Genomic DNA, 27,949 nt, shown 5'->3' with positions numbered 1-27,949 from the left:
CTGTGTTTCCTGTGCCTTTATTAATAAACCTACTGCTACTGATGCTTTTGATAATTAACTGTTCACTAACCCCAAATTCAGGAGTCATCTGGCAACAGAGAAAGGCAGAAAACACATTTATATTTTTTAACTTTTGTACTATTTTAAGATAACTTTTGTCATTGAACTTTTTGTGTGTGCATGTTTTAGTATTTCTTTGTTCACCACAAGTTAACAAATTATATATAAGTAATACAAAACCAACAAAGAAAAAAAAAAATACAAAAACAATAATAATAAAAAAATAATAATGATCAGCAATACAAACAAAAAGGAGGATAAACAGAAGAAAACAAGGAAAATAAACAAAAATACATAATAATAATAAAAACAATAACAAGTTTTTTTTATTGAAACTGAAAGTGGGTGCTGTCAAAGAATAGTGTAACTTCATTAAATTAGAAAAAAACCTTGTCAAGATATTGAATAAAGAACTTTTAAAAATCTACATTGGAAAAGTTTTCTTGAGTCAAAAAGGAATAAGTCAACTAGAAATACTAACTCATAGCTATGTATATAAAATATTACAGTATTTTCGCAACAGGGGAAATAAACTTTGATTCATGTTTTATGATCTGTTTTTTGTTAGTTTCTGTTTGCGCTGAACATTGAATCAGCTGGTGTAATTTTCTTCCTGTCATGAGGAGACAAACTCCTCCCCCTGGTCTTCTCTGTCATTATTTAACAGAACAGGTTGATCACATAAACAAACTGTAGCTGATCCTGTTGGGAGAAACCAGAACGTGAAAATCGGTCCTATCTATCTAACTCGCATACCCGAAAGATCTCAGCAAAAATGCCTGTAAGTTAAAATAACTTTTACTCTTTTGTTGCTATTATTTTCAAGTGGTTATACATATAAAAACTGTGTAACAGCTAACGAATACTGGATCATTGGGCCGAATTTAAAACGTAGCCTTATACTAGATAATGATTAAGAAGATATATTTATCAGTGTGTGTGTTTGTGTGTTTGGTAGGCTGGGGCGCGTAGTATACGAATGTGTTTGAATTAAATTGAATGATTCCTTAGTTGTATTCAGTATAGAGCGGTATAGAGGTGAAGTTGTGCCTGGGCTTGCCTGGACATGTCTATGTTATTGCTCTAAATTGCAATAAATGAATCAGACAGTAGAGGGCGTTACAGTTTAACTCAGAACATTGAATCACTGCTAATCTGTGTGGTGTGGTGTGGTGTGATAAGAAATAAGGACATAAAGTGAACTGAATGTTTATAATGACAGACATAAACTGGATTGATCTTGTTTCCAGCTTGCTAGAGATTTGCTGCATCCCAGTTTAACTGAGGAGAGGAGGAGACACAAGAAGAAGAGGCTTGTGCAGAGTCCCAACTCGTATTTCATGGATGTTAAATGCACAGGTAATGAATTCACCACATCTTTAATTTAGCCCTTTTGATATTCAAAATTTGTGTAATCAATTATGTATAAACAGTGTCCTTTTTTATTTCATTTTATTATGAACATGTCTGTATTAGGCTGCTATAGAATCACCACAATCTTCAGCCATGCTCAGACACCAGTACCTTGTGGGGGGTGTTCTCTTATCCTCTGCCAGCCTGGAGGGGGCAAATGCAGACTTACTCCAGGTGAGTTAAATATCATTCAAAGGATTCTTGACTCTTGATGAGATGTGATGAAGTACTAAAATGCTTATTTTTTTATCCATTCAGGTTGTGCCTTTAGAAAGAAACACACCTGAGCAGAAATATGGGACCACCTGTCAGGCATCAGAATGGACCATTCATGAAAAAAATGAGTCTCACACTCCTTGAAATGAAGTGTCCTAATCCTTGGAGAAGAAACATCACCTCTCTCTGAGCATCTTGTTGATTTGGAGGGCAATTGGGTTCCTCCGATAGGGTTTCATTGGATAGGGGTGGAGCTTTGAAGCTCAAGAAAAACTCGAAGTTGTAAACCTGCAGACATTCCGTTGTGATCAGAGCAAATCACATTAATATTAGATTGCTAAAAAATGAAGCACTCAGTGTTTATAAATATGTACACAGTATCTACATCAACATGATTATAGACTTGAAAGTACAAAAAAGTCAAACAAGGTTGATTTCTGTAAAACATTTATTAGATTGACATAGAGAGAGGGGTGGTGAATTAAATTTCTCAAGATGGTGTCCTGGCCCTGGCATGAGATGAAACCACGATGACCATCACAAACAAAAATAAAACATTTTAAGAATTTATTGTCTGCGTAATGTGTGTTCTTTGGTCTTGAGAGTTCCCCTTGGCAAAAATAAGTGGTGTAAAAGAAACAAAAAAATAAAAGCAATACAATTTCTCACATGCCTAACATTATTCTACTATATACAATAAGTATCCATGTTTGATAAAACTTGACTGAGCTTCCAGTGGTTTGGGGTTTCGCTCACTCATGTAATACAACGTATTGTAAATCTAGTATTGGCTACATGATGGCATAATGTTGGCATTGATGCAGACTGTCATTGGTCATGTAAAGCTTAAGGAAAGGTAGTTCAGCTTTGATATTGCAGGCCAGATTCCACAAACTGTACAGTACATGCAGCTCCCAGGTTCTGCACGATTCCCACACCAAGAAGAGAGTAGAAAAAATGCACATAAATAGTGAGTGCATCTTCAACATGTAAGCCTCGGCATAAAGGGATCGGCAGAGGGGGCGATACAAATTAACCAAATGAAAGAATGTGCCTGGCCCCGGTATTTTTTATTCAATCAGTGAAACCTTTCCAACAAGTCACATGTTCCACAACACTGTCATGCTGTTACATAAAAAACAGCAATGTAGCATAATTGTAGGACAATACATTGTCTGCTATCCTGTAGCCCTTTAAAGGTCATTCAAAATTATCTGACAAAAAAAAAACCTGCTGAATTACTTCATATCACCACAAGGTGGCACTTTGAGCAACCTTATGTAGACTGAGCAGAATCTAACTATGTTTTAAATGAATCAAAACTTAATGAATGTGCACATACAAACTGCAAATTTAAGCAGTTTAACAGGTTTGATGACCAAATCTGAGGTTTATTTGCGTTGTATGGGCTGCCAGTTATTTCTATAAAAATGGTCAAAAATTATATTGGGGAGAATTTCTGCAATCAAGGCTGGAGAAAAAAAAAAGAAGCCATGTGGTCATAATGACTCCCCATCTTAAAAAAAAAAAGAAAATTGTGCATTTGAAATAAAACAAACATTAAGGGACAAGTATTAAGTTAATTCCCATTCATTAAGGGAATAAAGATTTTACAGCCCAAAATGTGGAATGGATTCGTAAATCGAAGGAATGTTATGCAACGATCTCATCCTCTCCGGCTTCCTCTCTTTGTGTTTATAAGTTGTTCAGATCCAGCAGGGTCTGGTCCAGGCACTCTTGGATTTTTGCGTTTTCCTCTTTGGCGTTTGCTACTTTACCTAAAGAAAGGAAGAAAAGTGACACAGTGAATCCCCATCCATCAGAAAATAACACTGTACATGTTCGTCATATAATTTTCATTGAAAGGGTTTTGAAACAGCATTATTTCAAAACAGCATAGAGCACTATTTCACTGAACACAGGTTTTGCATTTTGGTTAAACTGTGCCACGTGCAAAAATTCAACCATATAACTGTGCCTTTCATGCATAAACTACTGGCTGTTATTTTCTGCCTTGTGTATATGACATATATATAATCTTAAGGACACACGTGATTAGACACAATATCGGGATCCCAAAAGGAAGTTGAGTTAACAACCAGTATATGGTTTTAAAAGGTTAGAGAGGATTGGGAGGTTTATTAATTCACACCAAAACCAGATAAAATCTCACCTTGTCTCATAAACTTGCTGATGTTTATACGTATGATGTATGACAAAAACACTTTTTACAAGAGCAAACTGGTGATTATGCATTAAATATTTCACTACAATAAACAGTTTGTGTGAAAAAAACAAAACAAAACAGAGAGACAAAAGCTGTAAATTAGGAAAGTGAAAGATTTTAATTAATTGTTTTCTGTATGATAGAATAAGCAGAAGGCACAGTTGATCATAGAGACACTTTGAAGAGTCCTAAAATTCAAAACATGAGTCAGAAAAGGGAAAGTATGAAGCAGAGATGGACATAGAGAGATGTCAGAGCATCTACAGAGATGTCATGTCATTGAGGGCATGGTCCAGCTCCTCACTAATGGCCTTGTACTTCAGCTTCTGAGAATACAGTTCATCTGGAGGTCAAATGTTGACAGGAAGCGCATGTAGGTGTAGAGGACAGCAGCGACACAAGAAGAAGTAGAAGAAGCCAAAAGTGAGAGACAGATGGAGGTAAAGAGCAGAGGGAGGAAGGAGAGGACAAATGAAAAAATGGGTCAGGTTTTTTAAAGCTGCAGAAATGCTTGGAAGAAAGAGAGATGCATGTGTAATATTTCTTACAGCTCTTTTGATGGGTGAGCTTTCGGCATTAAAACCTGCCCTAAATGTGTCTTAAAACTGCTTCAATACCAGTATAAACTCAGGTGCATGTGGTGCTGAAGCTATATAATCCTGACCCAGACACACCAGATCATATTGTGTCCTCTTAGAGTAGTCGTCCTTCAGAAACAGAGTTCTTTCCTTAGCTCTTCTCAGGTAAGGCGCTTCCATGCATTTGGCAGAGAGTGAACTTTTTTTCCCACAGATATTTTTAGTGCTGCTGAAATAGGACACTGTTTCTAGGGTCACACTCAATGCATCTATGCATGTGTGTTAAGATGGTTTGAAGCTAGCACCTGAAACTCCAAACTATTTGTTCATTATCAAACAGAAACTGAACGTATGTTGTAGTCCAGTCATGCTGATGAATGATAGATTTTTTTCCTTTAAACTTTTTGTAAGAAATGTACATTTTGGTGCAAACATGAGGTAGAACTGTAAATCATTATGACAATTAAATGTTTCTGATCTCATACCTTCCAGGTCATCAATGCTCTTTTCCAGTTTGGTCACAGACCGCTCTGCAAACTCTGCACGGGTTTCAGCCTGACAGAAACATAGACATCCATAGTATGTTATGAGCTGAACCCATCATAAAAGACTAGAATTTTTAGTGGTTTTAAGAGTAGTGGACAGTAAAGCTGCCATGTTTTATTTTAAGACATGCACATATGAAACTAGGTCCATAACCTCAATTGACTCCCCAAAGCGTTACATTGCATGTGTCCTCGACCACCACCCAATTGTGATTCCTGTCAAAGTCTTTTTTTTATCATAATGAAAGTAACCATTTTAACATTTAATGATTGTACTAATAAAATAAGGTGGATGTTTTGCTGGTGTGATATCTTCTATTTGACGCCAGGATAAGTATAATCCTGAACTCACCTCCTTCAGTTTGTCAGACAGAACTTTAATCTCCTCCTCGTACTTGTCTTCTTTTTCTGAGTACTGTTGGCAGAGACGCAGAGAAATAACATTACCTCATTAGTGGCAGAGATACATACAAACACATGCTCATACATGCTTTCAACTACAAATGCACACAATGAGAACACACACACACTTGCTGCCTTCATCCATGTATTATAATTGCTACCACTCCCTCTCTGAGGAGTGATAAGTAAGTAGTGACACAAAGGAGGAGAGGTGTTGGCCTGGCCTGGGAACAAGCTGTGCTGCTGTGATGCCAACCATGGCAAGCCTGACTGAACAAAGCGAAGGCATGTGTTGTTGAAGGAGCGTAGTCATGTGGGGAGCCTGGCATGCTGTCATACTGCCTGTCTGTGCCTGGGGAGGAATTTAATGTGGCACACAAGAAAAATGTGCTGCAGGTTTCTACTGGAGGCTGCTTTACATACACTGAAACACCTTACTTTCATAAAAACATATTCACCTTCATAAAAACAGCCTTGATGGCTACTTTCACGTGTTGAATAAGTTGTTGTGCAAACATGTATTTAAAGAGCTACACTGCTAGATAGTGAAGGTCTACTATTCTCAGTACGTTCATACTTTCCTCTAAACAACTAAAGGTGATAACAAGTGGTTGCGTTGATGATACACTTTTACAATAGAGGTAGTTTGAAACAACACTTAGGTGATGTGGTTTCTCTCCCTATAGACGACTCACTCAAATTACCGTCCTCTGATCCAGCCCAAATGACAGGATACAGTTAGGTGAAGACGACTATGTGCCAAATACCAGACCTGTAGTCTAGTTTACTATTGTACTGCCTGTATTTAGGTTGCATTTTTGTTAAGACAGCTGGAGCAACTTTATGTACCATCGGTTAGCTTTTCACAGTATGTTAAGAAAGTGATCTGTAAGTATACTTTGATCAGAAAATACAACTCTGGCAGGCTAAAACAGTGTCACTGAATGCATGCCAGCTTTTGTAACAATACATTTAAAGACTTCCAGACTTCCACAAATGCCTCAAATTAAAGATATTTTTAATATAACTGAGTTAAAAAAATGTTAGGCACAGGCTGCTGCATTTTTTGTCTAAATGTAAAAAATATAAATCACATAAGACAATAAATGTACATATTATTGTATATAAGTGAGTTAATTTCTGCTGCAAGGTCCAGTTATTGTCATGCATAACACTCATATGCCATTTGACACACTCACCTTCTCAGACTGGGCTTCTAAGGACTTCAGGTTGTTGGTCACATTTTTCAGCTCATCCTCCAGGTCACAGGCTTTGCTGTGGAGAAAGAGACGGGTTGGGTTTGAATGAACGAGCGGGTGAAGGAGGGTCAGTGTCTTTGGTGTCATGTTTGTGTTCACATGTTTTTACCATTCTGACAGCTCGGCCCTCTCCTCTGCTCTCTCAAGGTCTCCCTCCAAGATCACCAGCTTACGGGCCACCTGGGACAGACAAAATTAAAACTTAAAGGTGAAACAGATTCAAAAAACAAGGGTAGAGCAGATGATGACTAAAAATGCAAGAATGTGAATGTGAAGTGCAAGGTTTTCGTCAACCAAGTCTCACCTCCTCGTATTTACGGTCAGACTCCTCAGCGATGTGTTTTGCCTCCTTAAGCTGAATCTCCTGCAACTCCATCTTCTCCTCATCCTTCATCGCTCGGTTTTCAATCACCTTCATTCCTCTAAAAGCATGAGAAGGAATTTAGGAATTTAGTTATTCCAACTTACAGCAAAGTCTTTGCAAACAATGACAATTTGGAGAATATCAAAGTGGAATTTCCTCCACCATGTTGTATACTGACCTCTCGCTCTCATCTGCGGCCTTCTCAGCCTCCTCCAATTTCTGCAGTGCTGTAGCCAGCCTCTCCTGGGCTCTGTCCAGCTCCTCCTCCACCAGCTGGATCCTACGGTTCAGAGCTGCTACATCACCCTCGGCCTATGGGGAAAGAAAAACGGAGGGAAAAGAGAAATTTAGTCATTCATTCATTTATTCATTCGAGTTTAAATCATCCAAGCTGGTCATCCCTTCCCCCACTTACCCAGTACAAAACAGGAGAAGAAAAAGAAGGCACAAGAAGAAAGAGTGGGTAGAGGGAACATCCACAAAAAAATGGATAAATCCACTCACACATAGTCAATGCATACTACAGGTTAGATGAAATAAGTGAAGACATCTACTCCATGGTTTTTAGGATTTCATTTGTCATTGATTTTTGGCTTGTAAAGCTAAAAATGTCTAGGACTTGGGTCTTTTTTCCTGACATTGCCCCCTTATTTGACCTCTACTGCCATAAGGTGGTTTGAAAACTAGCTTTTTTCTTTCATTTCTGAGCCTATTTATTGGAATGCAGACTAATAATACAGTCATCAATAAAGTGCCCCATCCAAACCCTAGAACAGAACATCTTAGCAATGTATTTTCAGAGGTTTTTCAAACACAGAAAGTTAGGCTAATTTTCACCTTTAATTACATAATTTTGTTTTATAAAACAGAAAATGTTCATCCTCACAACTTATTAGGTGATGGACAGTTTGTCCTGTAATGTTATAATTATGTCCATCTCTTCTTTTGCTACCTATAGAGCAGGCGTGAAGGCACTACTATAACACATATGCAATGAGAAGTGAGAGATTATGGTCAAGTTAAGGGTTTCCAAAGTAGGGGGGGGGGGGGGGGGGGGGGTCACAATATGCCTTATATAAAAACGTTTTATTCAAAATTGCTTATTTTATGCATTACTGTAAAATTGCGAAGAAATAGGGTTGTTAAATTTTGAATGAAACCATGCAAATTTAAAAAATGACATCAGTTTGGGACTTTTCTGTTGCTGCATGACCTCTTAACAGATCATAACAGATTAGCAACAGCATCAATATTGGCTGGTTAATTTTAAAGCAGCAACAAGTGCGCATAGGTGGGAACATTTTCTGCAGAACAGTGGAATTCAGTATCTTAGGCCTTAAGCCAGAAAGAAACTCACAGATGCACACAGACTGATCTGTGCGTCTGCGTATTTAACATTGTATATTCTATCACTGACACAGTCCAAACATAAGGATTACTTGTATCATAATGTAACAATAATAATAATAATCATCATCATTATAATAACTTTTATTTATCTAGCACCTTTAAAAACAAATGTTTGCAAAGTGCTTTGGGAAACAAAGCAGGGCAGAATCCGGGAGGATGACAGAGTAAACCTTGAAAGTCAGGGAGAAGTGTTGAAATAACAAAGCAAAGACAAAATACAAAGCAAAAGGTTAACAAGAATAAACACAAATTAAACAGAATAAAGTGATGAAACATTAGACGAATAAATCATTGTTATGGAGTTTTTTTAAATAAAGCATTAAAGGACAATAAAACAATTTTAAGAAGCAGAATACATCACATCAGAGACAATAGAAAAGGATAGAGAAAGAACAAAGATTATAAATGAAAAAGGAAATAATAAAACAATAAATAATGAAATAAATACATTCAAATTGATAAGTTAAATAAAATAAAAATAAATAAATACAAGTAAAAAGCAATAAAAATAAATTAAAATGGAATGATAAATTGTAGCACTGCATGATATTACCAAGTGGGAGCATATAAATAGAAAAGTGGACCTAAAATTGAACCTGCAGTACACCACAGGTAATAAAAGGATAATATATATTAATATTGTGGTGACCACAAAGGTTCTGTTTAAAAGATAAGAGTAAAACCAACTAAGTGCAGTGCCCTTGACACCAAAAGTAAAACAATTAAACTGCGCTTTCTCCTCTATCAGCAGCTAAAAGGATGATGTTTGTTACTTTGAGGAGGGTGGTTTTGTATGCTGCAACAGAGTCCAGAGTAACCTTACAGATGTGATTAAATGGGAGACCAGCTACTCAGTGTTAAAATTTGCATTAAAAGCAGTTAAAGAGGCTGTGTTAAGAAGCTCAGAAAACCTGGTAACAGGTGTAGAGATAAAAACCTGACAAGAGATTGGTGTGCTGTTAAAAACAGGTACAAATGATAAAATCATGCTGAGCAAAACCAGTTTATGATCGGACACAGATATCCTTAGTATTAAAGTTGTAGGGGCCGAGATCATAGTGTAAGGGTGTAAACTCTTGAGTCTTTAGGGAACATGAATGAACTGAGTGAGGTTAAAAGAGTCCAAGGTGTCAATAAAAAATCTCTGCTAAGAATCTGAGAGGGACAGCAGACATGAATGTTGAAATCACCTAAAATAACAATCTTCTTGTACTTAGACATGAAATATGATAAAAAGTCAGCAAATTCTTAAATTAAAAACAGATTTGGCTTGGGTGGTCTTTAGATTAATGTAAGTAAAATTGGGACTTCGGAGTGCACAATAAAACCAAGATGTTCAAAGGATGAAAATGTATTTTGTGTGATGGGTGTGCATTACACAACATGGGCATCCTCTAGAAGATTATTTGTCTGAAAATATTGAAACTCAATTATCTTAAATACAATGATTTGCTTGCAAATGTGATGCCCTGACTGTAGATAGTCCATTTAGTGTCATATTAACACTGAATCTACAAAGAGAAGTCTGCCAGAGAAATAAATAGGTTCAGCGTCACCTGTACCATTATGAGTCAGTGAGACACTGTAATCTGTTCTTCATGCTCTAGGGGCCTACCTATAAAAAAATACAGCTACTAACATCTGACTCTGACTGGAGAGTGTCATTCTTATTTCCCTCTTTTTTACTTAGTTCAGGCATTTTTGCCTTTATTAGGGCCAGGAGATCGGACCGGTGACCACTGCGACAAGCACTACAGCCTCTGCATAAGGGGAGCGCGTCCAAACTGCTAGGCCAACTGGCGCCCTGAGTGTAATCCTTTTAATATCTGAAGAGCAACAGACTTTAGATTTGAAAGAAACATTTACAAAAACTAAATTTCTGGTGACCGTGAATGCAAAAGTGGGCCAAGTAGGCTGGACAAATGGGCTTCTTCTCATCTGCCCTTAGTAAACAAAGACAGAGAGAGAAGAAAGCAAATAGACAACTATAAAGGCATTTCCTCTTTGTTGGCCGGAGAGTTTATCCAAGCACCACCTCCTGGGGAGCGGCTTTCAAACTGCCAACAGGCCAGGCTACATTTTCTTTACAAACATTACAACAAAAGACTATCAACTGTAAAAATGCAAGTTTATGATCAGGCAGCTCAAAGAGCTCTAGAGAACTGCACAACCCTAAAAACCTAGCCAAGTGTACTCACACAGGTTTATTCTCTCTTCCTAAAATGAAGCAGCGGGGGATTTCTTCGACAAACAAAATTTATTCTGTGCTTGGTTGCAAGGCTGCAGTTAGTAGGTCAGTGACTCATTAGCTTGTCACTCAGTCCAGAAGTCAGTCCTAAAGTCAGTATAACAGGCAAAGTGTCTGCAATTCAGGTAACGGATAGGTGAGTCATCCTGCAACAGATGTGACAGGACAAAGCCACTAAGACAGAGAAAGTAGAGACAGAAAGCTGACTGTAATGGGGTTATTTAATCTGTTCATGCTGAGAATTAATAGACCTCTATGCAGCATATTCTTCCATTCTCTCATAGGCTCAATATTTCAGGAAATGAAAGCATGGTTTCCTGTGTGTTGGCAGCTGGCACAGCCGCCCTTTTTAATTTTTCAGATTTTCTTTTCCCGTCTCCCATGTCATCAGACTGCTGACTAGCCGCTCAGTCTTTCCACCCTTCTTTTTTTTGCTCTGCATGTTTTTTTTTTGTCCTCTCCCAGGTCCTGCCCCAATGAACCACCCAGAGCACCCAGGGGAAGCCGCTGATATGAGACAGGAAATGTCTGCCCAACTAGCATTGACACGTCTTAAAACAGCAAGCCCCCTAACCTAACACAGAATGAATGAAAAGTCATAAATTGGTCCAACATGGTGAAATCTCATCAGTAATGTCAGTTACAAAGATCTGCATCTGTCAACACCACTTCTGGCAAGTGAAAATGTTGAGTGGAATCAGACCATAGCCTGAAATAACAGATATCTTTACTTCCTTAGCCCAGAGTGAACCAATGTGCTGTGAAGAATGCCGTCTGCACCCAAACAAACATGCTATTCATGAGTGTCAGGTCAGCTACACTGGCACATCAGACGCTATAATGTACCTCCAGACACACACACACACACACACACACACACACACACACACACACACACACACACACACACACACACACACACACCACACACACACACACACACACACACAAACTGCAAACAGTCAGTCTCATTCTGTCAATCTCTGCCTCAGTCAAACACACATAATTAGCAGCTAGCAACCAGCTAGTTTCCTCCCCTGCAAATGTGTGTTGTCAGGCAACACACAAACACAATCACCAAAGTGTTAACCAACACCACTATGGTTCTAGTATACCTACCCTCACATTTTTGTGATGGCTTATCTGTCATCAGATTTTTCACAATTGTGGTATGGTGGAGATCCCCTCTGTACAGAGCCTGCCTTGTGTGAGTAAAACAGCTTGTGAACATACAGCTCATACTCTCATGCCACTAATTCACTCAGCCATGGCGGCAGAAGAGAAGAATTTATCCTGTAAATCCTGAAGGTGCTGTTGAAAATACTTCTGCAGCTTAAGAAAATCATTTCATCAATGCTTCAATGACAGTAACACAGAGAATTCAGAGCAGTAATAACAAAAGTGAGCAATAGGTACAGGTAACAGGAACTAAGAACTGCTAATTATAGACAATACCTCAACTATAAGAACAGATGCTGACTTCACTTTATAAATAAGGATCTTAAAAAAGTAACAGGAAGTCAGCCTCCTTACATTTCCTCTCTCTTTGATTGTTCTGTCTTTCAGAGCTGGTATTCTCTCTGTCTGTGGCTTTGCCCCTTCCTTCGACATTCATTCAGCATTCTTTGGCTGCCAGGGACGCACAGCACCTTATATGGTAAAACAAACTACGGAGGATGTTTGTGGTCCAGTACCAGGGAGATTGTAGCAACTACACACACGCACGCACGCACGCACGCACGCACACACACACACACACACACACACAAATACTGGATGGCAAGTAGCTGCTCTGTTATCAAGCTAGCTTAATATTTAACAACAGTGCTTTCAAAAAAGTGAGTGAGTTCCTGTGCTGCCAGCTTTTTGAAATGTAAGTGCCTTGGAGGACATTCAGGCATGGGCAAAGACACAGGCATTTACATGTTGAGAGATTTATGAAGTTGTCTTTATGTTTAGAGTTTGAAGGGATGATTAATATCACTCTCACGTCTGTACAGATAAACAAAGCAGGTTGTTTAGCTTGGCCTTTAATGTATCATTTTTAATCTCTACAATTTAGTTCATTTTTAGGTTCTTGATTGTTGATAATATTACCTTTGGAGCATGGCAAGCTGCTTTAACTCTTTATGCTATGCTAACAAGGTGCTTGTGATTAATAGCTCTATATTCAGAGTGAAGACATGAAAGTAGTATTTATCTTCTCACTTACATTTCAATGCCAGTAAGGGTATTTCCACAAAGTGTTGATCTGTTATTTTAAGAGTTCAATATTGAGAATAACAGCTCCACATTTAAACTATCAGTAAGCTACTCATACAGAAATATGCGGTAAACCTCCGGTCTAAAAATATGAGTCCAATGTGGAAGTGCTAAAAACTGTAGTTCATCGAGGATCCGCTTGAGGCTGACTCCGGAAGTACTGGAAACCACATACACACCAATTAAAAAAAAACGATCTTCACAGCAGAAATGAACATGTTTACAGCCTGGTACAAAAGACGAGTGTAGTCTGGATAGCTCATTTCTCGATCGGCACACTGTACGGTGGGTGAATTTTTTTCTAACGCTGCAATGTCAAAGATATTAAGATTACGAGTCTCCATGGAGAGGCACAGCTGACTTGATTGACAAGCAGGAACACTGTAGCTGTTGGCTAGGAGGCTCAAAGCCCACCTCTTTACATCACAATCGCTCGACAGCAGCAATATGGCTGCTGCCGACGATTGGCCTCAAAACAGCCCTTCAGAAACAGATGGGTGACGTCACGGATACTACGTCCATATTTAATACAGTCTATGGGTAAATCAGGAGCATATCCGTTCACTTCCTTGTCACTGGCTGACTAAACATTCTCATTTAACCTCTATTTACTAAACAGTCTAGAGTATGACTTGAAGATACAGCACAGTTCTACAGGGAGTGATTGAAATACCTGAGAGAATAACATGTAATAAAGACAGGAACAAGGACAAGGAAAGGAGGGATCTAATTATTGGCTGATTCCAGGGCAGTGGGCTAATGAGCTGCACAACGCTGTTGGGGTTCAGGGGAAGTTATTCCTGACACTGCTGCATACTATTTTCACCATGAATGTGTGTCTGTATTATCTTTTACCATAAAGATCTGGCATGCAAAGACATCTGCAAACAGAAAAGGTTAACCTGTTATGAGATATGATATGTAAAATATATATGTAAAAGGTGTCATTAAACTTCTAAAGAAAAGAGCTCCCTCTGTGATGCAGGTATATCATTTGTCACCGTACTCAGACTTTTAAACTTGATCTTGAGCTTTTAAGTCCTACCAGGCTCTTCTGTGTAATAAAAAGAAGAATCTTGTAAAAAGTATATTGTAATCCTTGAGAAATATAGGAAAATGGAATGTAAACTATTGAGGTGACTTGAGGTGCATTTGTTACACATTTCTCAATAGATTTTTTTGGAAACAGGATGGGTCTACTGTGTGGTGTCTAAATCAATAGTGGGAAGATAATTCAAGACAGTTGTTTTAACTCTTGCAATGAAACTATTTGTATATTCTTTAAGGCTTAATGAACAGTATTTCCACTTTACAGTTTTAGCAAGAGCATGCTTACATAAGCAGAAAGGCTTCTATGACCAAAAAAACAACAACATTAAAATAAGTCATCAAACCTCCAATGCGTCCATAAAAGAGGAAATAACTACATGTGTTAGAAGAAGTGACCTGATTTTGTATTCTCACCAGATTCACTCTCAAAATGCTGCTCAAAGACTAATTTACCTTTGCCTGCACAGACAAATATAATATGCTCCTTGCTTGGACTGGAACCTTCAACCTTGTCCTACATAATCAGCTTAGCCACAAGCCACTAACATGGGAGTTTTCCCCAGAACGCCAACACTGCCAAAACCTATCAACATGTGGCAGTTATATTTGGAAAGTTGAGCTATTCCCAGGGAGAAAGTCCAGAGAAAACAGTGAAACCAGGAAGCAGGTCTTTCCACAGGCCCAGCAGAAAACCTTCAAACCCACTGACCACACTGAGCAGCAAACAGATGATACCTCAGGCTCGTTTTGACAGAATGACGAGCTGAGGGGAGTAGTGCTTAATAATTTCCTATAATTAACATCAAAATGAGATGTACAGTGGTACAAAACAAGAGAGGCCTTCATCTTCTGGCAACTAGTGTAATAGTGTGGCTACCAAATCCAATGTAATTTACATTATCGTGCAGAAGATAACAACAGTTCATTACATACACTTATGGTTTCAAACCAATAGCTAAACCCTATTACCAAACAATAAAATGTTTCACTGATGTTGTGGATGTTGTGGTTTCAACAAAAGTTAAGTTACATAAGCTTAAGTTGAAACACACTCCTATCTTCCTGTTGATCAGGGCTGGAGCTCCAGGACAGGAAGCTTTAGGAGTAGAAGCAAAGGAAGTGCTGGACCAGAGTCGGCAGACAACATCCTGGGAGGGGCGGCTGGGAGGTTCTGCCTTCAAACACTGAAACCCAGTGGCGGGTAGCTCAACTTCCCTTTTATCAAGTTTTGCATATAGTTTAGTGTGCCACAAACCGTGTTTCTGCACGCTTAGTGGTTACGCATCATTTATCACCCTACCAACTGTTTGTTGTTACCAACACTTTGTATATCTTTTATTGTCGTGGTAACGTTTTTCAATCCTCCAACTTTTTATTAAATCTCAAAACATATGAAATTATAATTGTACATCACAAAAAACAAAACGAGCATTTAGTTCCTTGTGGTTTCTTACACATCTCATAAGGTAATGAAATGAGCACAAATGATCTTCTTGTCCTTAATCTCAATTCTTAAAATTAAAAAACAAAATTAGAAAACAGCTGTGTACGATCTATAAAGAAAACAGCCCTTTGAATATAATGGTTGCATATAAAAGGCATCTTAGCGGGTCATAGGAACGTTCAGAACTGTGCCATGTCTGTGTGATCTGACAGAGGCTTAAAGCATTATTGAGCAGATGAGTAACGTCTCCAGAGGCATTAAAACCACACTAGAAATAACTTGAAGGAATTATTTTTGCTTTTAAGTTAGAACTATGGCCAAGTCTTTCTTCTGATGCTTCCACATTTTCAAACAATGATTCATCACTTCAACAAACCCAGCGAGGTTCCTGTTTTGATCTCCCCATGCTCTGATGAGAGAGTTTTTGTGCTGAGGTACAACTCCAGGTTGCCCTAATTATTCACATATGGGGCCACACCAAGCCCAGTGCACAAATGCACCATTCTGTTAGACCTTGAATGCACATGGAGGGAGATATGTGTCAAGTGGAAATACTTTTTGTAGAAACATTTTCAAAATATGTGACAACAAATCCACAATATCACTACCTTGTGCAACGTGTTGTGTTTCTTCAAATGGTTCCTCTCATTCTCAACTTGTTAAAATAAGGTTTGTCTTCACATTCTTTGCATTTCTCGCAACACTGGACTTGTTAGCAGTTACTGTTCTCGTGCTTGCCTTTGTCTTGTACATAGATCTGTATCATACCATCCCAAGACAAGGAAAATAATAAGCAAAATCAGAAAACTATCCTTCTACGGGGTAGAATATTTGTGCAGGTTAGATCACAGGAGCATAGGAGGAAGCAATCACAAAAAATATTGTAATGTTGCAACACTGCCACAGTCCTGTAGTGACAAGCAGAAAAATATTACCCAACTATAACTGTTTTTGACAAAACATTACTAAGACAACATATATCCATATAATATATCAGTTTATATCTGAGCCATTATCAACAAGCTGAGCTAATTTCCATGTGTCAAATGAAAAAGGTGCCATGTTACCTAATAGTCAGTCTGTAACAAAGGGGTAAGTCCTCCAGCAGACCTGCTCCTTTCATCATGTCAGCTCTATATCTTTACAGCCACTCCTTCCCCTCCCACACTCCTTCAATCTGTCTGCCTGTTCTGTCATTAACCTGCTCCTATGCAAAGGATATGGCACCTCATACCATAAAGCAGCACAAGAAACAAGTCATGACTGTTACCTAACTGTGCTGCTATGCTTTCTTTTCCCCCATCTCAACCTTTTCTGTGTGAAGCTACAACACTGTGATGTGGGCAAAGTCAAGAAACAGGCAGGTGACAGAGCTGGGTGAATACCAAGAAGTAGAAAAAAAAAACACACGAGTCTATGTCCCCACATCCATGAGTGTACTGTAGGAAACTGCACACTTGTGTAGCCTCAACAATTGCTTTTGCATATTACAGATGAGGTTGTGCAAGTGCTGCTGACACTATTAGTTGATACATAAACACATAAAGGTTTCAAAAACAGGACTGAATCCAAAAGTTTTAGACTTGTGATTCAGTAGATAGTATAGTATTTCCATCAAAGTTCAAACTTAAATGTTTAAAAATGTCACATTATCATGAAAGAAAACAATTAACGGTGTTATCAAAAACAGGCCCCTTAAAAGTGACTCATTTTGCAGCTTTTGCTTCAAAAAATAAAAAACTTATAAAAATAACTTGTGATAAAAACAGTTTCAAATGTGTTTTCTGTTGAATGACTAATCCCTGGTGTCTAGTTGGAGGTGGCATATTTTCCAGACTACCCTTGGGACTCCATAATAACAGAGTAGGCATCCTACTTTTAGGTCTTTATAATCCCATCCTTGGACGCAGTGTGGTATAGTACAGTACCTGAGCACTGAAACCACACAGCTGTTGCTGGCACACATTCATTCAGCTAATGTGTCACTAAGCAAGTCATTAAGAGTGTTAAAAAGCAAAATATCCCTCAAGAGTCCCAACATTATCCTCTTAATCTAAATGTTGGCAGTGCTGAAAGCAGCTAACACCTCATTAATAAGTCGTCACTGCTGCATTATGGTAAGTATTATCATGATTTGTTTCAGTAATAAGTACTTATTCAGTTTTCAGAATGGGTTCAATGCTGTCTACGTGGTCTACATTTCTCACAGTAGTTTTTCAGCGGCCTAGAAGTTGGTCAGCACTGAGCATGCGCACAGACCTGCAGGAATCCAAACTTTTTTCATTGAAGACCAACGCCTTGCATTGTGGCACCATCACACCCGCGAATGAATCAATGACACGGGCTAATCAGACCTTCTAGGAGCCTGAGACACCAATATGAAGAAGTGAACAGAATCTTCACTTAGTCTGACAGATGATACGACATGTGGGGGGAGAAAGAAGTAGTTTCACTGATGAGAAAATAGATATAGGAAAAGATTTGATCGTCTCACTTTGTCTCGGAGATCCTTTTCTTGATCGAGCTCTTTCTGTAGGACCACAGCCCGGTCCTCTGCGTCGTCGGCCTGCTGCTGCAAACACTGGATCTTCCTCTTGACAGCATCCAGAGAGTTTATACTTGCCATGTTCTCTGTTTGGTCACTTAATTTAAGACTACACGTAAGGGAAAAAAATCACAAGACTATTTCAAGGCTGCGCAAAGAGTTAGTTGCTGCTGCTCTCTCCTTGGTCTATTTATTATGAAAGTTTTAACAAGAACAAAAAATGACTTTGATCGCTTTTTTTTCAGAGAAAAATACTTAATTTCCGTCCCCGGCCAAAGTCTCAGGAATGTAAGAGGCGTTCAAGTGCAACAAAAGTTATATAACCAGGAAGTAACGGTGTCCAGGTGTTTTCCAAGTTGTTCCTCTTGTATGTATGGATGATGAGTTCATGAGCAGAACAGAGAGTAGTCCTCAGGAATGTTGCAGTTTTTTGGTCCGGACACTTTGAGACTCAGGAGGAGGATTAAAAAAAAGCTTCGCGGAGAAGAGAGCAGAGAGCGCCAGACTGTGCCGGAGGAGGAGAGAGATGATCGGGATGATGAGGTCAGAGAGGGCGGGGCTTGTGTCCTACAGTGTGTGAGTGTGTGTGTGTGTGTGTGTGTGTGTGTGAGAGAGAGAGAGAGTGTGTGCAAAAGCTGATCCCTGTGACCGATGTGATCACTGCTACGAGACTTAGTGAAGAAAAAGGAAAGTCAGGATGAATTACTTTCAGTTATTGTACAGGCGCCGTGCCCATAGTTTAGATGTCACGCACAAACTTAACCCGCTCCAACTTGATCTGACAGTGAAAGCTGCCTTTACAAGCTCAAATTCGACCTTCAAGTTTCTGTTTTGCATGAAATCATATATCAGTGCTTATTGAGAAAAATACCAACGTTTCTTTATGGTTTGCTTAGTGGTATTGACCTTTGTAGTGAATCAATTAAGCAGATAGCAAATCCCTAATGACATGACCAATCCATATGTTTAATAATTGTATCCTCAAACAAGTGCATCATCAGTCATGTCATGTTGGGTTGCTGCCAAGCGGCAACCTCTGGTCTAAAAATATGACTCCAATGCGGTAATGCTAAAAACTGCAGTTCATCAAGGATCCGCTTGAGGCTGGCTCCGGAAGTACCGGAAACCACATACACACCAATTCAAAAATGCCGATCTTTACAGCAGAAATAAACATGCTTACAGCCTGGTACAAAAGACGAGTGTAGTCTGGATAGCTCATTTCTCATCGGCACACACTGTACGGTGGGTACATTTTTTTATATTGAGATTACTTGTCTTCCAATGAGAGGCACAGCTGACTTGACTGACAGTCGTGAACACTGAAGCTGTTGGCTAGGAGGCTCAAAGCCCACCTCTTTACGTCACAATCGCTCGACAGCAGCAATATGGCTTCCGCTGCCAATTGGCCTCAAAACAGCGCTTCAGAAACAGATGGGTGACGTCACGGATACTACGAACACATTTTATACAGTCTATGGTACAAGTACATTTTAATTAAAGCTGCTGGAGATTTGTTCTGGTTGTAAAACAAACTGAAATGAATACTGATGCCTTTATATGAGCCAAAAAAAGAAAAAGAAAAACAGAAAATTAGCACAAAAATGGACAATCTCAAGTTATTTTTTATTTCTCTGACAGGGGGTTGGTGCCAGTTGTAGTGCTGCATGCTGCCAAAAAGTTGTTTTAAAAAAACAAACTTGTGCATGCACAGAACAAAAGCAGCAAATAAATAACAACAATAATAAAGTTTCTCTATTCACATTTAATCTTGAGAACATTAGAATGTGTGTGCATCACAAACCTGAAACACCTGATTATCAAGCTAATACGTAACAAATAAAATGTATAGATACATGTGTGCTGAGGGATTTCATACAGAAATACCCTGATGTCATTAAAGGGATGAAGAAACTGTACCATTTTTTCTTAGCATAGCCAAAAGTGCCAATGTTTTTTCCTAAATGTATGTTATATTTTTTGGTTTCCCAATATGTTTTACATGAAGTATAACCGGAACAAATCTTAAAGTTTTTCAAGTATGAAGTATTAGTATTGAATGTAAAAATCTTCTCCTTTTACAAGATCATCTTTTATGCATCATACATTTTTGTATTTGGGGAGCAGTTTGAGGTTTTGTCTAACTGGAGGAAGGGCAAACATCCTCCACCACCTGCACCACCCGCATGTATAGATGATGTTTATTATGTGGGTGTAAATCACATTCATGCTTCATCCTGCATGTTTCTCTGTCAGCCCTGCCTGTGTTTACCCTCTCTGTTTCCTTTCACATGATCAGCCTGTTAGCAAACATGTTTTCTTGAAGAGCAAGCGGAGCAGCAAATCTCTGCTTGATTCAGTTCAGAATCGCTCCTGCTGTCCCACTGAGTGGAAGAAAATCTCCCACAATCAAAGTCATCTGTGGATTGAGCCCCCCTGTCTGATTTGCCCCCTTGCACCGGAAAAGCTGGAAGCATTGATTTCATTAGACACAGGAGTGTGGGGCTTTCTGTTTGCCCTAGCTGCATTCCTCACATACCAAAGTCCCCTGCCTGCTCTCTGCTTTCTCTGCCCCCTTGTCCAGCTTTCCCCTTAAAAAAGTTACTGTTACTGCTGTGAATGATGTTATCATACATGGTGACACCCTCTTTGACCCTGATAACTTTGTTTTAATGCTAATATAGGGATGCAACCCTCCAAACGACAGACTCTTGATCTATTTTCTTAAGCCAGCTGTGGTCTGTGATGACATGAATATAAGCGCTGGTAATCTCTTGTACAAAAAACTATTTGTCATGAATCACACTTGCTTGGCTTTTGGGGTCTGTGGCTCACAGTTCTGCATTCCCAGCCCCCTCCAGGTCTCCAATCTGGTGCTGTTCTCTTTGTGAATTCAGATGTGTAATGACTTGACTGCTGCCTCTAATAAGTGACATGTGGAGGGGAATTTAAGGAAGTGGAGTAGAGCAGCTTTAGAAGCTGGGAATGCTGTTGTCAGTGTAGGATAGTGTAGCGTAAATAGTGCATCAGAGACATTTTTACCTCAAGAAAATTTCAACACGGTTGTAATTGAACAAAAAAACATGCTAAACTGAAATCAACCATTTTTATATTTAACTCAAAACAAAAATCAATCAAAACAAAAAGTATCTTACTCATTCATTTTTTTTTAAATGTGCATTTTTTTAAATGTCTTTCCACGCCCAAAGTGGAAGCCACACCTTTCAGACTCAAACCACAACCTATAACCACAACCTGAACTACCACTTTTCCAGGGCCTTCTTGACCCACTTTACATGGGAGGCTGCTCAGAGCAGTTCCCAGAGTTTATTTAGTCACAGCATGAGGGTAATCCAGCGTGTCTCAGCGTCTGTATGTCAGACACTTCCCTTCTCTTTGTGTGTTGTACAACACTGCGTTTCCCTGGGATATCCTCCATAAGGCTCAAACAATACCACATCTCTGTTGAAAGTAGGAGAGTTTTTTGTTTTCATGACGCTTCTTCCTGCCCAGTTTGCTCAGTAATCTTGTTGGAATGACTCACTGGGTTCTTAGCTTTGTTACTTAAGTGACGTCTGTGTGCTTAACTGGTATGCTCAGTATTTTGCCTTATCTTGGACATAATTTGCTACTTAAGAAGGACTGTGTGTGCATTTGTGTTCCCCTTTTTTCTTCCTCTCCCACAAACACACACACATAACACCCGTCTGTGCAAAAATGCAGGAGGACCTACTACTGACAGATGTGCAGCCTTGTGGTTTGCGGTGTTGCCAACAATCTTGAATATGATCTTTTTTCCGAGATTTCAGCTGATTAGCCACATGGAACTGACTTTTCAAGTGTTATGCTACATTTACTAAAATTAACAATTTGCAAACATGTTTTTTCACAAATTACGCAGTTAGTTTTGGTCAGACGATGACAACAAAGTAACCCATTTATAGAATACCTCAGTGGGAAGGGTACTTAAAATGTTTACTGAGGCAAAAGTTATTACTATCGTTTGTGTAAAAATGCTCTGTGGAAGGAAAAAGTTCTGCATTGAAAGATTAAGGGGACTCTCACTTATTTCATACTTAGTTTATTACTTATTAAATCTTTAGAGACCTAAGTGGGAGCTGAGTATGTCTGCTTCAAGTGATTTCAGTTAAATTAGTATTGTTGGGGCAGACAATTTTGACATAAAAACAAATCTAGAGTGCAATAGAAGACTAACTGGGCCACAATGTACATCAGTTCTCATTGCTTTTATTCAATATGTATTCAATTTTGTCATTCATATGAATAGAAATTGTATGATTGACAAACTGTCCGGCCAAAACACAAGTTGTAAACAGAGACTTTGTGGAAAGTTTCTTATTCTTATTTTAATCAGCCATTTTATTTTTATTTTTTATGCATGCCTTTATTTTGGTATTTTAATTTGGAATTTTGCTTACCCCAATTCCAAAAAGTCAGGATGCTCTGTAAAATGTGATGAAAGCAGTTTTTGATGGTTTGCAAATCCTTTAATCCCCTTATGTAATTGAAAACAGTGCAAAGAGTACTTATCAAACTTTGAAACTGAAAGGAATATTAAAAAAATATGCTTATTTTAAATTTGATCACTGCAACATCTTTCAAAAAAATTAGGACAGTAACAATAAGACTCTAAAAAGTTCAGGTTCATTTGCAACAGGTTAGCATCATGTCACTGCAGTCTCTATGAAGTAAAGATTTAAGGAGGTTCACTGCTCTGTGAGGGACTACATGAGCAAAACGTTCAACATTGCAAAGAATATTGATGTTTCATCCTCTGCAGTATAAAATATAATTTAAAGATTCAGAGAACCTGGACAATTCTGTTCAAAAAGGATGAGGCCATTTACCAATACTGGATGGCTGTGATGTTCGGGTCATTTGGCACCGCTACATTACAAATAGACATGACTTTGTAGTTGAAATCACTGCATGGGCTCAAAATCCCTTCCAAAAGTCATCGTCACAGTTTGTCGCAGCATCAACACAGGTTAGAACAGTACCATGCAAAGAGAAAACATATACAAACATGATTCGGGGAGGGACCATACAGTTGTCTTACCAGCACACAGTTCAAAAGTCAACATCTATGATGGTATGGGTATGCATAAGTGCCCATGGCATGGCTAGCTCACACATCTTGAAAGACACCATAAATGCCGAGCAGTACAGGTTTTGGTGCAACACATGCTGCCATCCAGACAATGCCTTCTTCACGGTAGACCCGGCATATTTCAGCAACAATACAATACAACAATACACACTGTATTACAACCCTGTTTTATTACCCAGCAACGTTGAATATTTGATTGGCCTGAAGTGTTGACACTGTGGCAAAAACATTTAAACTAGCATTATAATCAGCAGGAAACTAAATCCCTTTAAATTCCCGTGTGGGTGAGACAACATGCCTGCACTTCTGGGTTTTGCTCACCCTGTCAAGATTTTAATTTACATAACCGGCTCAAAATACATTATCCCTTATGTATTTTGGTGTAAAAAACAAGTGTTATAAAAACTAGCTTGAATTGTTCAGAGCATGTAAAGTGTCAGAGTAAATTTACATGCATATCAATACAATGCACCTACATCTACAGTATAGGAGCTGAAAAGCTGGCCATGCTGATGACAGCATAAAAAAAAAAACTGAAACATTTTTGGAGTTCTTGTACTTAAAGCAAAGCCTGTGTTCAAAAAAACGGTTGTAATTGCCACCCTCTCTGTCACAGTCATATATAGCAGACATGAGGTAATGTCAGAACTTTAAGAGTAGGTTAAAGTGGTGTATTTAACACAGATGAAGAAAAAAAAAAAGCTTGTCTGTTGACCTCTGCTGCTCTTATTTTCTCATTTGGTGGTTGGAGGACATGGGTGTGTGTGTGTGTGTGTGTGTGTGTGTGTGTGTGTGTGTGTGTCTGTCTGTCTGTCTGTCTGTCTGTCTGTCTGTCTGTCTGTCTGTCCGTCTGTCTGTCTGTCTGTCTGTCAGTGAGAGGGAGTTACAGTTTACCCATGTGTACATCTTTCAGGAGTGGCTGCACAGGAATGTAACACTCTCTGAAGTGCTCTAAACCATCACTGATGATCAAAGTAAACCTACAGCTGGTGCATGCTTAGAAACCATCCAGCTGTGGAAAAGTGGCCTCTAGTTTTCAGAAGTGCCAGCAGTGCAAAAAGACAATTATTAATGACATGAGCCTCTCGTTAGTATTCAAAGTCAGGCTAAGGTTTCAGTGCTGCTTCAGTAATACTGCATTTTAAGTTTCATTTCACATTTGAGTCAACTGAAGTGAGACTCAGTTAATCAGTCATCCCCATGTGTTTGTTTGTGAGTGTGTGCCTGTCACTCACATCTGCAGCTTTCTTCTCAGACAGTTCCAGTTTCTCCTGAGCATCTTTCAGGCCCTCAGAAAATTTGTCCAGTTCATCCTCCGTCTGCTTCATCTTCTTTTGGAGGTCCATCAGCTCGTCTTCCAACTACAACATAAAAAACTGTCACTGCACTGTCTTTGAAAACTGCATTAACATTTTTGTGCACAGCTGTACTTGTTCTTGCCAACTCTACTTTTAACATGTTCTATTTTTTTTTACACTTTGCCCTGTTCTGTTCCATTCTGATCTACCTTACGCCTTTCAGTTTTGTCCCATTCTGTCTTAAACTCTTACACCGTCTTTGATTCTGTCGGGTTTATTGTATTCTGTCTTGATTTATTCTATTCTATTCTATTCTTTTCTATTCCCAACACTTCAGGTGAGCTGTATTTTCTTCTCTATAACATTAATTTCATCGTGGACAATTATTTTCTATTCCATTCTATTTCTTCTCTAGCACTGCTTTCAAGTTTAAGGTTCTTAGTTTCCTTGGTTTTGGTTCCTGGTCTAAGGTGCTTCAAGGTTCTTGGAATTTATTTAAATCTATTGAACAAATTTTAATTAGACACACATTTTATGCTCAAAACCTTGAAAAGAAAATACTATGATAGACAAAAACTGACAAATTAAATCCATTCATTTTGTGTGTGTGTGTGTGTGTGTGTGTGTGTGTGTGTGTGTGTGTGTGTGTGTGTGTGTGTGTGTGTGTGTGTGTGTGTGTGTGTGTGTGTGTGTGTGTGTGTGTGTGTGTGTGTGTATTGCGCTTACACCAAGATGTCTGATAGGATGCCATTGAAGCCAGCGTGTTTGAATTTAGATTAGTGATAAAGAAGCAGAGGTTGTTGTGGGACCTGAATTGTGTTTATGATGCGTGGGGAATTTAAAATGATAATGGTTTGCTATCAGTCTCTCATGACATGAACTCTGGTATGCAGAGCCTAATCCCCCCTCTCTCTAGCTCTCTCCCTCTATCTGTTAATGTCTCTTTCTCTCTCTCTCTCTCTCTCTCTCTCTCTCTCTCTCTCTCTCTCTCTCTCTTACTCTCTCTCACTCTCTCTCACTCTCTCTCACTCTCTCTCTCTCTCTCTCTCTCTCTCTCTCTTTCTCTCTCACTCTCTCTCACTCACTCTCTCTCTCTCTCTCTCTCTCTCTCTCTCTCTCTCTCTCTCACTCTCTCTCTCTCTCTCTCTCTCTCTCTCTCTCCCATACACACACACACACACACTGGGTTAAGTGTTCCCCCTAATCAGTGTTCCCTGAGCTCATGAAGTACTTCTGATAATCCCTCTAAATTCCACACTGTCATTCTCTCCTGGTGTCTTAAAATACACCAGTTATCATTGAGAACACACTGACGCCTGATACCATGCACCGTGTGTATGTGTGCATGTGGATGGGTGTGTATCCACTTGCATCCTAATATATGTGTGTGCTGCCTCTTGTGTAGAATACACCTGTCAAACAGGCTCTATGGCAGACAAACCATCCATTAACCCATCTAAAACTTGTCATGAAAGGGGGACAAGACCACTTTTTAGCCACCCAAAGACTGAATCCTGATGCTGGGTGGTCTCATCAGCTAATGTGGCCACTGTTTGTATGCATCTTTGAGCTTCCGTGCCTCACTGTAACCACCATTAATTGTGTTTTCCGCTGGTATTTGTTATTATGGTGATGTTGTGACTGATGTTTCATTTTTTGTCATTAACATGATCACATTTTGTATAACTAACCAAAGGAAATTGAGGTTATTCCCTATTTTCGTTGATACATTTTAGCTGGAACTAAATAAAATGATCGTGTCACACTATATGGAGGCTATAAACTTTCAAGAGCTGTTCCGAGAGCTTTGCATAACCATTTAAGGAGCCCTGTGTGTTTGTTCTCTTTATACTGTTGTAAACGTTGGATGATTTTGCCATCCAGCCTCAGAGGGATGGTAGCATAAATGAAGAAAATTAACCACACATGTTTTTGATACAACGGCCCTTAAGATGTAAGGAATGTATTATAAATACATGTGAAAAGTGTTTACAGGCTTTTCCCTTCAAGGTATGTCTGGTATGTATCAATGTTGTGATTAGCTAAACGAGTGGATAAGGAAATAAGCATTTAAGAAACCTTCTGTATGTTTATGCTGGGTTATAATTTCTTTCAGGTAGCAATATTTTTTACTACCAAGTTTTGCAGCTCATAAATCATGTAATTAATACAAATTGTTCTGTAAGTTTTCCAGGTGTCCTGCACAACAGCTTTCATATAGTAGTGTTTAATTGGCCTTTTTTGCAGCTGCTAGAATACAGTATCTTTTTGAAATTCCTGACACTGTCTCTCTAAATATTTTCTCCATCCATCTCTTCCTGTTCATTCCCACCTGCTTGCATTTGTCCTCTGCTGCCTTCTTATCCGTCTCCGCCTGCTCTGCCCGGTCGATGGCGTTCTCCTTGTCCAGTTTCAGCATCTGCATCTTCTTCTTGATGGCCTCCATGGTGGATGAGTAGTTGGATTTCCCTCTCTGAGATGATAAAATGCAGCTTTGAAAGTGCAGGTTTTGCCTCCAGCAAGTTGAGATGAGATGTTGAGATGAATAGGTCTAATGTGCAGCAGGGTAGCGAGCTGGAGTCCAACAAAGCTGCAGAGAATTGAAGAAAGAGAGAGAAAGACAGGGAGTGAGAGAAAGCAGGAAGGAGACAGACAGAGTTGTGGACAGAGATGGAGAGTTGAGCCCTATATGGGTAGTTATTTAAGCAACAAGAGAACCTGCCTCCACTCTCTGATCACCCCCACCTCCTCCTCCTACCATGTTCACTTCCCTCCCTCCCTCTTTTCATCCTTTCCTTTTCTATCCACTCACCACTTTGCCTCCACTCCATCCTGACTCCCTGACTATCACTCTTTCAGACACATACTCCACCCTATCAAACCAGCCATCCAAGCTCTGGCCTCTACACTCCACTCCAATCTACTAGCTCTTCAAATGTGCCTGGTCTCCTTATTTGGGCTGTTTTGTTTCCAGAAAGAGCTCCAACATGAGAGAGAGGGAGAACCACAGGTCCTGTTTCCGCATTTAACCTCCCGTCAGTGGATGAAGAGTCAACCTGGCACACGACATCTCACACTCCTTGAAGTGTGTATATGTGAATTGGAGGGGAAGAACAAAATGCAAAGCAGAGATAGGGACGGATACAGAAGACGAGTAAAAAGGTTCCCATGCTGTAACCAGACTGTCATAATATTTGGAGATTAAAGTCAAAGGTGTTGCCCTGCCCAGGCTGGCTGTTATGTCAAGGAGTCTTGTATTCAAACAGAGATTATTATGTGGTCTGAAAAGAGCACACAAAATCGATGAGCAGAGATAATTAGGGCTCAACTGAACTGAGTAATATTTTTGCAAGGATTAGTATGTGCAACACAGCAGATAGGTTGAGATATTAAAACCCTCCCATGCTGCAAATTTGTGCCTCTATCATGGCATCACTGAGTTTTGGTTTTATGACTTTGTGATGTAATTCACACAGCTCATCCATGGTTATTTCAAA

General features: G+C 39.2%; 2 protein-coding genes across 4 annotated transcripts; one reads left to right on the top strand and one right to left on the bottom strand.

Moving 5' to 3' along the window:
- Positions 1 to 700: 700 nt before the first annotated feature.
- LOC117828000 (40S ribosomal protein S27-like) lies at positions 701 to 2,259 on the top strand. Its single transcript, XM_034704937.1, has 4 exons — positions 701 to 841; positions 1,311 to 1,419; positions 1,537 to 1,647; positions 1,732 to 2,259. The coding sequence occupies exons 1-4, from the start codon at positions 836 to 838 to the stop codon at positions 1,758 to 1,760; spliced, it is 255 nt and encodes an 84-aa protein (XP_034560828.1). The 5' UTR covers positions 701 to 835; the 3' UTR covers positions 1,761 to 2,259.
- On the bottom strand, positions 2,120 to 27,124 carry tpm4a (tropomyosin 4a). Of its 3 annotated transcripts, none has more exons than XM_034704911.1 (9): positions 26,785 to 27,123; positions 24,390 to 24,515; positions 7,243 to 7,376; positions 7,005 to 7,122; positions 6,810 to 6,880; positions 6,641 to 6,716; positions 5,392 to 5,454; positions 4,980 to 5,049; positions 2,120 to 3,467 (listed from the first exon to the last, which is right to left on the bottom strand). In XM_034704911.1, exons 1-9 carry the CDS (start codon positions 26,896 to 26,898, stop codon positions 3,385 to 3,387), a joined length of 855 nt encoding a protein of 284 aa, XP_034560802.1. In that variant the 5' UTR covers positions 26,899 to 27,123; the 3' UTR covers positions 2,120 to 3,384. The 3 variants fall into 3 exon arrangements, with proteins under 3 accessions (XP_034560802.1, XP_034560810.1, XP_034560817.1); XM_034704926.1 differs by lacking the exon at positions 2,120 to 3,467 and adding an exon at positions 4,046 to 4,259 and having other exon boundaries at positions 26,785 to 27,124; XM_034704919.1 differs by lacking the exons at positions 24,390 to 24,515; positions 26,785 to 27,123 and adding an exon at positions 17,973 to 18,556.
- Positions 27,125 to 27,949: the final 825 nt, after the last annotated feature.

This window comes from Notolabrus celidotus, chromosome 2 (assembly GCF_009762535.1).
Source record: "Notolabrus celidotus isolate fNotCel1 chromosome 2, fNotCel1.pri, whole genome shotgun sequence".
NCBI classification, from domain to species: Eukaryota; Metazoa; Chordata; class Actinopteri; order Labriformes; family Labridae; genus Notolabrus; species Notolabrus celidotus.
The sequence above is the reverse complement of the archived record's forward strand: the minus strand, read 5'-3'. Positions and strand labels throughout refer to the sequence as shown.

Coding starts and splice junctions, on each gene's coding strand:
- tpm4a (XM_034704926.1), bottom strand. CDS start 26,898: ATGGAGGCCATCAAGAAGAAGATGCAGATGCTGAAACTGGACAAGGAG. Junction 6,717..6,809: donor AGGGCCGAGCTGTCAGAATG/GTAAAAACATGT, acceptor CTTTCTCCACAG/CAAAGCCTGTGACCTGGAGG. Junction 5,050..5,391: donor TGTCTGACAAACTGAAGGAG/GTGAGTTCAGGA, acceptor TGTTTCTGTCAG/GCTGAAACCCGTGCAGAGTT.
- LOC117828000 (XM_034704937.1), top strand. Junction 1,420..1,536: donor CATGGATGTTAAATGCACAG/GTAATGAATTCA, acceptor TGTCTGTATTAG/GCTGCTATAGAATCACCACA. Junction 1,648..1,731: donor CAAATGCAGACTTACTCCAG/GTGAGTTAAATA, acceptor TTATCCATTCAG/GTTGTGCCTTTAGAAAGAAA.